The sequence below is a fragment of the Aquarana catesbeiana genome, linkage group LG01 (assembly GCF_042186555.1).
Source record: "Aquarana catesbeiana isolate 2022-GZ linkage group LG01, ASM4218655v1, whole genome shotgun sequence".
Lineage (NCBI taxonomy): Eukaryota > Metazoa > Chordata > Amphibia > Anura > Ranidae > Aquarana > Aquarana catesbeiana.
Genome location: NC_133324.1, coordinates 540280562 through 540293240, shown reverse-complemented (window position 1 = coordinate 540293240; position 12679 = coordinate 540280562). Strand labels below are relative to the sequence as shown.

At 43.1% G+C, this 12679-nt stretch overlaps 1 protein-coding gene across 2 annotated transcripts in view; it reads left to right on the top strand.

The window, feature by feature from the left end:
- Nucleotides 1-10823, top strand: part of YJU2 (YJU2 splicing factor homolog) — a 223981-nt gene extending 213158 nt beyond the window's left edge. For both annotated transcript variants that reach the window (XM_073594991.1, XM_073594982.1), the window contains one exon: nucleotides 9640-10823. In XM_073594991.1, coding sequence (XP_073451092.1) covers nucleotides 9640-9744 — 105 coding nt within the window. In that variant the 3' untranslated portion in view covers nucleotides 9745-10823. The remainder of the gene's footprint in view (nucleotides 1-9639) is intronic.
- The last annotated feature ends 1856 nt before the right edge of the window (nucleotides 10824-12679 follow it).

Genomic DNA, 12679 nt, shown 5'->3' with positions numbered 1-12679 from the left:
GAAAAAGTCAATGTGCATAAAAATTGTACCAAGACGCTACGGCCCGGTAGTGGGCCACAGCCTGGGGGTTGACGACCCCTGCCTTAAACCACTCAAGTGTTGCTTTAGCAGTGAGTTTGTGGTCCTTGTCCTGCTGGAAGGTGAACCTCCGTCCTAGCCTCAAATCGTACACAGAGTGGCACAGGTTTTGCTCAAGAATATCCCTGTATTTAGCACCATAAATCTTTCCCTCAACTCTGACCAGTTTCCCAGTCCCGACTGCTAAAAAACATCCCCACAGCATGATGCTGTCACCACCATGTTTCACTGTGGGGATGGTGTGATGTGTTGGGTTTGCGCCAGACATAGCGCTTTCTTTGGCCAAAAAAGTAAAATTTTAGTCTCATCAGACCAGAGCACCTTCCTCCATACATTTTTGTAGTCTCCCACATGCCTTTTCGCAAACTCAAAACGTGCCATTTTGTTTTTTGCTGAAAGTAATGGCTTTCTTCTGGTCACTCTGCCATAAAGCCCAACTCTATGGCACATACGGCTTATTGTCGTCCTATGTACAGATACTCCAGTCTCTGCTGTGGTACTCTGCAGCTCCTCCAGGGTTACCTTAGGTCTCTGTGCTGCCTCTGTGAATAATGCCCTCCTTGCCCGGTCCATGAGTTTTGGTGTGCAGCCGTCTCTTGCCAGGTTTGCTGTTGTGCCAAGTTCTTTCCATTTGGTTATGATATATTTGATGGTGCTCCTAGGGATCATCAAAGATTTGGATTTTTTTTTATAACCTAACCCTAAGTTGTACTTCTCAACAACATTGTCCTTTACTTGTTTGGAGAGTTCCTTGGTCTTCAAGGTAGTGTTTGGTTAGTGGTGTCTCTTGCTTAGGCGTTGCAGCCTCTGGGGCCTTTCAAAAAGGTGTGTATATGTAATGACAGATCATGTAACCTTTAGATTGCACACAGGTGGACATCATTTCACTGATTGTTACTTCTGAAGGTAATTGGTTGCACAAGAGCTTTTTATCGGCTTCATAACAAAGGGGGTGAATACATACGCACATGCCAATTTATCATTTTTTTTTTAATTTCTGAAAAATAGTTTTATGTATATATTTTACTAATTTTACTTCACCAACTTAGACTATTGTATTCTGATCCATCACATATAATTCAGATCAATGTTTTTTTTTTAAACTAAAGGCTGTAGTGTAACAAAATAGGTAAAAGGCCAAGGGGGTGAATACTTTTGCAAGGCAATGTAAATGTCACTGGCAGGGAAGGGGTTATGTGTGTTCTCTCAGTGTGTTTCTAACTGTGGGGTAATGGGACTGGCTGGGGGAGGAGACCGATCTCTGCTCCTAAGTACTAGGAGTAGACGATCTGTCTCTACTCCCCTGACAGAACGGAGATCTGTCTTTACATTGACAGATCTCTGTTCTGTCCTTCTCAGGAGCAATCGTAGGTAGCCGGCAGGCCATGCGCATTAGCTCCTACGTCATGTGCTGGGTGCGTGCACCCCCATACTCAAAGTGCCCGCCGTACAGCTATGGCAACTCGCACAGGAGTGCCATACTGCCGCCGTCAAACGACGGCAGGCGGTCGGCAAGTGGTGTTAAAAAAAAAACCAAACATGTCATACTTTACCTTCTCTGTGCAATGGTTTTGCACAGAGCAGCCCTGATTCTCCTCTTCTGGGGTCCCCCACCAATTCTTCTGGTTCCTCCTGCCTTCAGAGTGCCCCTATAGCAAGCTGCAAAGTATAGTATAGCATGCCCCTATAGCAAGGTAAAAAAAACTTCTGCCTTCGGACAATGGAAACGCCCACAAAATGTCTGCCAAAATGGGGTCAAACACCCCGATGTATATTCTACGAGGCATAATGATTCTTTTGAACATGTCCTTTTTTTTTTCCACAAGTTTTTGGAAAATGTGGAAAGAAAATGAAAAATGGCCTTTTTTTTTATTTTACACAAAGTTGTCCATTTATACAATATTTATACATAGTATGTACTTAGCAAAAGTTGTACCCCAAAATACATACTGCTACTCATCCTGAGTATGGCGATACCACATGTGTGAGACTTTTACAAAGCCTGGCCCCATACAGAGGCCCAACATTCAAGTAGGTGTTCTGGGAGCATAAATTACACATCTCATTTCCTGACAACCTTTCATTTTTTAAGGCTCTTCATATTTCTAACGCATAGAATGCACATACCAAGAATTACACTCCAAAATAAATTCCATTGAGGAGAAGGTAAAAAAAAAATTGTCTGCGGTTTTAGTAGTGCAGTTGTCCAGAGAGGAAAGCTGTTGGTCCAGGCAGCAGGCAGAATTATTATCTATAGTCAGTACAGGGATATTGTCAGCACAGCCAAAGCATTTGTCCAATGGAATTGTCCAGGCAGAGACATGGTCAGCACAGCCATGATATTGGTCCTGGTACAGTTACCTGCAGACACTCATTATTGTACCGCTCTTCAGCCCTGGTCGTTGAAATCCACCCCCCGCGTAAAGATTATATTCTTGGACGAATGTTGGTTTTTGAATGGGACCTCGTTTTCTGTGAACCTCGACTGTAGTGTCATCATGGAATGTGGACAGCATGTATACATTCCTGCTATCCTTCCACCTCAAGGCCAGCACTTTGTTGCTTCTCAGAGTTGCTTTTTCCCCCTTCGCATTTTTTTGTTCACTAAAGATTGTGGGAAGCCCTTCCTGTTCTTTCTGGAGGTTCGGCAGGCCAGGAAAGAAAAGGGGCAGGCTAGTATAATAGTTATCCAGGTATATGTGATAACCTTTTTGCAGCAGTGGGTATGCCAGGTCTCATACGATTTTTCCAGTTGTGCCCATGTAGGCCGGGCACTCTGGGCTAAAGCTGGGAATCTCTTCCTTCATATATGCAAAATGCATACAGATATACCATGGCTTTTTCACGTAGCTTGTAAAATTTGACTCCATATTTGGCCCTTTTGCTAGGAATATATTGTTTTATTCCTAGCCGTCCTGTAAAGTGTACCAGGGACTCATCCACACAAATATTTAGATCAGGGATATTAAGTTCAGTCTGTGTAGTGAAAGGGGGAATGCTTGCTGATCCCTAGTTGGAAGTCATCATTGCTGGGTTGGCAAGAGCATCTGGGAGGTATGTAGTGGCCCTGACTCTTGGGGGGATGTGACACTCCAGTGCTGGTACTTGGGGGATTTGAAATTCCTGTGCTGGTACTTGGGGGTGATACTGCAGCACTGGTACTGGGCATTTCATCCTGGGGTCTGTTGCTAGCGGCTGCCTGGTTTCCAGAGCATCGTACCTTCTATGAGGGGGTGAGTTGCCATCTAGATAAAGGAAGGCCTGTAGAAGTGGTGTATCTGGATTTTGCAAAAGCATTTGACACAGTTCCCCATGAACGTTTACTGTACAGAATAAGATCTGTTGGCATGGACCATAGGGTGAGTACATGGATTGAGAACTGGCTACAGGGGGGGGTTTAGAGGGTGGTGATAAATGAGGAGTACTCGAAATGGTCAGGGGTGGGTAGTGGGGTCCCCCAGGGTTCTGTGCTGGGACCAATCCTGTTTATTTTGTTCAAAAATGACCTGGAGGATGGGGTAAACAGTTCAATCTCTGTATTTTCAGACAATGCTAAGCTAAGCAGGGCAGGATGTGGAAACCTTGCAAAAAGATCTGAACAAATTAATGGGGTGGGCAGCTAAGGGCAAATGAGGTTTAATGTAGAAAAATGTAAAATAATGCATTTGGGTGGCAAAAATATGAATGCAATCTATACACTGGGGGAGAACCTCTGGCGGAATCTATGATGGAAAAGGACCTGGGGGTCCTAGTAGGCTCAGCAAACTGAATATTGGCATGCATTAAAAGGGGGATCTAAGAGTGTAACTGGTGATTAGAAATTGGTGCACAATCTCTGATAATGCTAGGGTGTAATGCCGAATAAACAATGTAAATACACCAAAAATAATCATCTAAAGCTTATATCTATACAATACATAGTGATATTCCTTTTAAATATGGGACCATGCCAGAAATAGGTATGTGTGAAAAGAATAATAAAAGTGAAAAATAAAATAAAAAGTTCAAAAAAGTGTCCCAAATAACAATGTGTAAAATCCAAAAGAGATCCGGAAGAAGATATATTGCAGGATTCGGGAATATTCGATCCACCTCCCGTGCAGCCCACCACCAAATGGTAAAGATGAAGGCTTACCAGAAAGCCTGCGACCGCCCTTACTCAGGGGGGTCAGAACAAGCTTAGTTGTGGAAATGTCCAGGGATGATGGAGCCTCCGAGTCCTCTCTCACTACATCGGGCAGGCAGCCCACAGCAACGGGAACCCCGAAGAAGAAGTTCACAAGAATTCCCTCAATGTTTCTTCTCGGAAAAGGTCAGATATAAATGAGCAAAGATATGAACATGACTGGATGTCCAGACCGACAGGTAATGGCTCAGTAGTGCAAACCACATGGGTCTCAGCCCAACCCAGAATCCAGAAGAAGATCAATGAATCCATGCAGTCAACCCATGCTGGATTCATTGATCTTCTTCTGGATTCTGGGTTGGGCTGAGACCCATGTGGTTTGCACTACTGAGCCATTACCTGTCGGTCTGGACATCCAGTCATGTTCATATCTTTGCTCATTTATATCTGACCTTTTCCGAGAAGAAACATTGAGGGAATTCTTGTGAACTTCTTCTTCGGGGTTCCCGTTGCTGTGGGCTGCCTGCCCGATGTAGTGAGAGAGGACTCGGAGGCTCCATCATCCCTGGACATTTCCACAACTAAGCTTGTTCTGACCCCCCTGAGTAAGGGCGGTCGCACGCTTTCTGGTAAGCCTTCATCTTTACCATTTGGTGGTGGGCTGCACGGGAGGTGGATCGAATATTCCCGAATCCTGCAATATATCTTCTTCCGGATCTCTTTTGGATTTTACACATTGTTATTTGGGACACTTTTTTGAACTTTTTATTTTATTTTTCACTTTTATTATTCTTTTCACACATACCTATTTCTGGCATGGTCCCATATTTAAAAGGAATATCACTATGTATTGTATAGATATAAGCTTTAGATGATTATTTTTGGTGTATTTACATTGTTTATTCGGCATTACACCCTAGCATTATCAGAGATTGTGCACCAATTTCTAATCACCAGTTACACTCTTATGTCCAGCGCTACACTGATTGCTGTATATTTGATCTTTGCCTTATATCGAGGTTATAGTGTTTAGCAGCAGGATTTTACTCAATCTTTGTCACTTACGATTCATTTATTTTTCACATCTTCACATTTATGCACGTAGCGCGGTTCCTTATTTATTTATAATTAAAAGGGGGATCAACTCCAGAGATAAAACAATAATTCTTCCGCTCTACAAGACTCTGGTCCAGCCGCACCTGGAGTATGCTGTCCAGTTCTGGGCACCGGTCCTCAGGAAAGATGTACTGGAAATGGAGCGAGTACAAAAAAGGGCAACAAAGCTAATAAAGGGTCTGGAGGATATTAATTATGAGGAAAGGTTGTAAGCACTGAACTTATTCTCTCTGGAGAAGAGACACTTGAGAGGGGATATGATTTCAGTTTATCAATACCATACCGGTGACCCCATAATAGATATAAAAAATTTTTGCGGAAGGGAGTTTAACCACTTCCAGCCCAAGGCTGTCATATGACGTCCTTGACTATCAGTAGGAATATCTGAACGATGCCTGCAGCTACAGGCATCATTCAGATATCCTCTTTTTCAGCCGGCGATTCTGTGCACTGTAGGAATGATCATAGCGGCAGTTCAGCCGCTAGATCGTTCTTACAGGCGACGGAAGGGGACATCCCCCCCACCCCACCGGCCTCTGGTGTTTCTCCGGGCTCTCCCTTGCCATCGGGGACCCGGAGAAAGAATCGTCCGCCGCCGGATGCCAATAAATAGAGATTTCCGGTGACCAGTGGTCTCCAGCCATCTCTATGACCGAGCGCGACAATATGACGTCATGTCCGGGCTGCGCTTGTAAACAAAGCCACGATCGCAGCTGGAAAGCATGGGATCGTGAATTTATTTTTTTTTTTTTTATCTCGTGCTTTCCAGCCTGGAGGTGAGATGTGGGGTCTTATTGACCCCGCATCTCTCCATAAAGAGGACTTGTCACACACCATTCCTATTACAAGGGATGTTTACATTCCTTGTAATAGGAATAAAAGTGATAAAAAAAAAACTAAAAGAGAAAGTGTAAAAATAAAAAAATAAAGTAAAATAAGCAATAAAAAGAAAAAAAGAGATCGCAGACGTAAGTCCCGCCCACAAACGCCGTTCAAACCACACATGTGAGGTATCGCCACGTGCATTAAAGTGAGAGCAATAATTCTAGCACTAGAACTCTTCTGTAATTTCAAACTGGTAACCTGTAAAGAATTTTAAAGCGTTGCCTATGGAGATTTTTAAGTACCAAAGTTTGGCGCCATTCCATGAGTGTACGCAATTTTAAAACATGTTGAGTATCCATTTACTCGGCATAACTTCATCTTTCACATTATACAAAAAGATTGCGCTAACTTTACTGTTTTGTTGTTTAATTCATGAAAGTTTTTTTTTCCAAAAAAAAAGCGTTTGAAAAATTGTTGCGCAAATACCGTGAGACATAAAAAGTTGCAACGACCGACATTTTATTCCCTAGGGTGTCTGCTAAAAAAAATATATAATGTTTGGGGGTTCTGAGTAAATTTCTAGCAAAAAAAAAGATTTTTACATGTAGGAGAGGAGTGCCAGAATAGGCCCGGTATGGAAGTGGTTAACAAGACACGTGGCCACTCATTAAAATTTAGAAGAAAAGAGGTTTAACCTTAAACTACGTAGAGGCTTCTTTACTGTAAGAGCAGCAAGGATGTGGAATTCCCTTCCACAGGCGGTGGTCTCAGCAGGGAGCATGGATAGTTTCAAAAAACTGTTAGATAACCACCTGAACGACCACAACATACAGGGATATACTATGTAATACTGACATCACACACATAGGTTGGACTTGATGGACTTGTCTTTTTTACCTACTATGTAACTATGTACCCTTTCAGGAGGGACCCATTCTTCCTCTGATTCGGTCGCAAATTCACTGCTTTCAATCTGTTCAAACTCTAAATTGGATTTGGAATTGGAATCTGAGAATTCCCTGCTGCTCTCATCAGTCATGTTGAGGATCTGGAATGCCTCCTCACTGCTGTAAACTTTTTTTGGACATGGCTGGTACTGGACTGCTGATGGTGGCTGTGTAACGGATATTCTGGTGATGGTCGGCTGCGTAACTGGTACTGACAGTCAGACTGCTGACAGTCTCTGATGGTTGACAGGTGCACTTTATGGGCACTGATGTGCGATAGGTGCACCACTGACGGTCATTGATGTGGGATAGCTGTACCGCTGACGGTCACTGATTTGCGACAGGTGTGCCGCTGACGGTCACTGATGTGCGACAGGTGTGCCGCTGACAGTCACTGATGTGCGACAGGTGTGCCGCTGACGGTCACTGATGTGCGACAGGTGTGCCGCTGACGGTCACTGATGTGCGACAGGTGTGCCGCTGACGGTCACTGCTGTGCGACAGGTGGGCCGCTGGCGGTCACTGCTGTGCGACAGGTGGGCCGCTGACGGTCACTGCTGTGCGACAGGTGGGCCGCTGACGGTCACTGCTGTGCGACAGGTGGGCCGCTGACGGTCACTGCTGTGTGACAGGTGCGCCGCTGACTGTCACTGATGGGCAACAGGTGCGCCGCTGACTGTCACTGATGGGCAACAGATACACTGATGACATTGAAGACAGTCTCTGGTGGTGACAGGTGCACTTTATGGGCACTAATGCGGTGACTGTTGGGTGACAGGTGCACTGGGGGGGGCCCACAGTAACACTGCTGGTGAGCCCGTGCCACTTTTTAATGTGATGGTTTACGCCAGATTTTGTAAGAAACAAGCACACTAATGGCACAGGTGTGTGCTGGCATCATATGGGAGCCTGAGTTAGAGCTCAGAGCCCCACCCTCCCAAAGGGGCTCAGTGTGTAAAGGGAGCAGTGAGAGGTGCTTGTATGCACCGGTATTGTCCAGGACAGGACATGACAGGACAAACCAAAGCCTGAGAGAGAATCCATGAGAGACAGCAGTTGGGAATCTGCAAGGAAAGACACTGAGGTGAGGTATGCCGTCTAAGATACTAAGGGTCAGGAAGACCGAGAGGTGCTAATTGGAGCAGTAAAGCTGCCAAGAGAGTCAGGAGGCTGAATGTTACATTTTATTTGAATTGCTGGTGAGAACCCCCTGCGTGGAAAGACATAACTGTATGAACTTTTTATGTTCTTTTAAATAAAAGTGGGCAGGAAAGCCCTGAAAATGAATTCTGGCATGGAGTAAACACTCTTTTGGCACTACCACTGAGCTGCAAAAATCCAACTTGTCACAATTGATTCTGCTATTGCTACATTAGTAAAGTACTCAAATGTGGTATTTGCAGGGGCATGTAGAAGCATTTCAGTAAAGTATTTTGCTTTATTTTCTTGAAAAGCTTGTGTTCTGAGTAAATTTGCTATGCTAGATCTGTCATGAACACAAGTTGAGTGCAGACTAGGCCCGTCCTTTGTCACCCTCTTCATAGAAGCTGTACTATAGTTTCCATGAATAAAAGCACTGAATATAGGATGGGTGGATGAATGAAAGGCATGCATGCCTCCTCCATTCATAGAGTGCTTTTCAGATCCTGTGCTCACGATAAACCCCACAGTGCAAGGAGATATTGGCTGCAGTGGTATGGGAAGGTCACAGGACTTCAAATTTCAACTAGGACAGCATGTGGCATCACAAGGGACACATCTCATTAAAGGGGTTGTAAAGGTAAACATTTTTTCACCTTAATGCATTCTATGCATTAAGGTGAAAAAACTTTTGACAGTACCGCCGCCCCCAGCCCCCCCGTTTTACTTACCTGACGCCTCGAATCTTCGCTCCTCGTCAGCTTCATTGCAGCTCAGCCTGGTCGCTGATTGGCTGCAGTGGATGGATTGAAAGCAGCGCAGCCATTGGCTCGCGCTGCTGTCAATCACATCCGATGACGCGGCGCGTCGGGGGGCGGGGCCGAGTGATACAGCGAGCGGCTATAGCCGCCGGCTGTATCACGGGAGCGCGCCCGCAAGCACTCACCACCGTGCGAGGGAGCTCGCATGAAGGTGGTAAATGCTTGCGGGGAGGAGCTGAAACAGTCGCCGAGGGACCCCAGAAGACCAGGTTCGGGGCCACTCTGTGCAGAACGAGCTGCACAGTGAAGGTAAGTATAACATGTTTGTTATTTAAAAAAAAAAAAAAAAATAACTTCACAACCCCTTTAAATGTAAATGTTGTCCCCTGTGCTGATATTTAAATTAAAAAAAAAGGCCTAAACTTGGGCTTTAATAATCCCATTCATCCTTTTAATGTCCAATACTTCAGTGGTTTCAGATTTGTGGGCAAAACTGATACAGTAAAACAATTAAATGATCTGAAGAATTTTTAGTAAAGTGTACCAAAAGGCAAAAACTTTTTTTACATTCTTTAACATGTTTGTGTAAAATGGAAGCTTTTTCATAATTGCTTGTTTTGCTGATGTTTTCATTTCTTTATTATAGGTAACTCCGCTGATCTCCAGAGTGTACCAACAGCTTCTAAAGCATCGTCTCTGTCTTTGCTGGGGATGTACTCAGATAGTGAAGACAGCAATTAGAACAAAGTAAATTACTGGGCCATTTGTGGATCATCTTGAAACCTCGGCTGTTCTAGTCATGCCTCTTTTATTTTGAACCAAAATTGTAGGACATACAATTTAGCAAATGTGTTCACCATCCAAGACAGTTGGTTTGTGAATTGTTAGGTATAACGTTAACTCTTGTAACACCTGCAATACATTACTGATCACTAGGGATGAGATAATTTGACAAACTGTGCTTTTCTGAAATTTCACCAAAATTCATTATTTTCATGACATTTTGATTTGTAATCGATGAAAGCAAAATGTATTCTCCCTGTAAGATGGAAATATTAGTCACATGATTAGCATGTCTTTGCTTGATCTGCAAATCATAAGCATATTGTTTGTAAACAGGTAGGGTTTATAATTCCTCTGTTCTGTAAACAATTACATTTCACACCCCTCTGTTTACATTCCATAGGATTAGCAGGTCAAGCAAAGGCTTGTTCACATGCATCACGTGTAGGGCCATCTTCAGCTTCATGTGATGCAAAGTTGTTCCACACATCCATGTGTTGGCAGTCCCATTCATGTATATAGAGACACAGAAGCTGCAAGGACACAGTTTATGGTCCCATGAAAAAGGGAATAAGGGGGGGGGGGAGAGACCCCCTTAAAAATAAGTCACGGGCGGACCAAGCAGCTTAACTAAGGAAAATGTATATTTTTTTTTTGCACAGATTTATTAAAAAAAAAATTACAAAAACTGGGTACCCACCACCAACACCTAGACTAAATGTTAAACATATATGTAAAAGCAGCTGCGTCACATCATACAGTAAGCACACACCATGTACACAAAACGTTAAATATCAATATATGGTGCAAAAAGTGGCCGTTAAAGTGTCACAGAAGTCCCGGTGAGGGGCACCATCAGGACACTTGTATATCCAGACACCATTGTCCATCAAGCCCCAGCCTAGGGGGTATGGAGTGTATCTGTTAAAGACCTATATACTGAGTAGTATTTTTTTTCATGTTTGGTGTATTTTTCTGTTGGGGTTTTTGAGTCAACTGGGAAAAAGAAAAATATTAACTAACATTTTAAAGAAGAATTGTACAAGATTTTTTTTTTCTTCCTTATTCTCTGTACTGAAAAAGGACATAAAATGGAGCTGTGTGTAGACATAATTTTATCATAGTACTCTGCTTTGGAATGAGAACATTGGTGAATCTCTCTATTGACCTCACTTTACCTACTCTGATTCTTATGAATGGTATTGGTTACCTGGAAACCCACTTATAGCTAATGAATAGGTTTTCAGATAAACAGCCCCCAATAATGGGAATCAGAGCAGTTCAGGTTAGGACAATCACATAGAAAAAAGTTGGCACTTGCACCAGCCTCAGTGTAGATCCACCGAACTGATAAATACCTAAAACATAAGGGGACATTTAAGAAGAAGAATTTGAAGTAAACGACTGTAATAAGTCCATAAAATAGCACCTTGAAGGCAGCCAAGTGAAAATGAGAAGCAACTCTTTGGAAGGCTAAGGGAGAAAGCACAGAGGCGCCACTCTAAGTTCAGTATAGTAATGAGTTTTTAATGAACAAATTGTGCATACATACTTACAAGAGTAGAATTAAAATAGGCATGTCAAATGCCTTCCCGGACGTTCTGCTTACCCACACGTGACATGCCTATTTTAATTCTACTCTTGTGAGTATGTATGCACAATCTGTTCATTAAAAACTCATTGCTATACTGCACTTAGAGTGGTGCCTCTGTGCTTTCTCCCTCAGGTTTAGGACAATGGTGACACACCAATGTACTCACTTGTCTCCAAGGGACTGATGAATGGATTCGTATACAAACCGATATTTATTCAAATGCAGAAGAGCTGCTACAGGGACAGGGATTTACAAGACTGTGTGTTTGGCTTCATCTACATAATAAAGCCAGGGTGCAGAGTAATAGTTTTATTTTAAAACTACCCACTAACTAAATACTATTTTTTTTTTTTTTCGTTTTGGATTGAATGGAGAGGGATTAAAACACTGGTCACTTTTTATTGCTGCCTGTGCCCCTGTTAGGGAGATCCACCTATTTTTGTCCTAGCTGCCATTATAAGTGAAAGTAAAAAAAAAAAAAAATCCCAAATTTTGGGATTTCCCCAGAAAAGTATTAGAGGGGAAATCTTCCAATGTGGACATTCCCACTTCCTGTGTTGGCTAGGGGTGGGACAGGAAGTGAAGGTAAATCTCCCCAAAGGGACACAGGTGGACAAAACAAATACTGACAGGGGTTATAACCCTCCCTTCTATGCCAAAATGAAAACAAAAAGTTTTGCCTTTAAGTTCTACTTTAAGGCAATTTTTGCTTAATTTCGAAGCAGTCTGAAATGAAAAGGTACCTACTGATCACAATAGTCATTGTGGCTAGTATTGTTAAAGCGTTTGTTACCCCAACATTTCATATTCCTGATAGGTGCCTGCTGTACCATGTATGCTGTTCTCTTTCTATTGCTTCCTTTATGTGAAATCCCGGGTGTTCCTGCCAGTCACTCTGCTTTCCTAATAAAAACTGACCACACTAAGCAGGAGAGCACACAGTGCTCAGTTCTCTAGCTATGTTAGGATTTTGGCCTGCTCTCCTCCAATGATCAGACTTGTCCTGACATGCCCCCCCTGCATAGCCATTCACTGAGAAGTTCATTGTGCTTCTGCTTCTCCTCCCCCCAGCTCTTATGCATTTCGGAACAGAGGGAATGTGATCACTTATAAAAAAAAGGGATAAAAGGATATTTTATAATGTTTTTTTTTACAAATCATGATAAATCACAATCACTTTAAGCATGTTAATGCAGTTGGGAGAAAATTGGTGGCATTTTTTATGTACAACCCCTGGCAAAAATTATGGAATCACCAGTCCCTGAGGATGTTCCTTCAGTTGTTTATTGTTGTAGAAAAAAAGCAGATC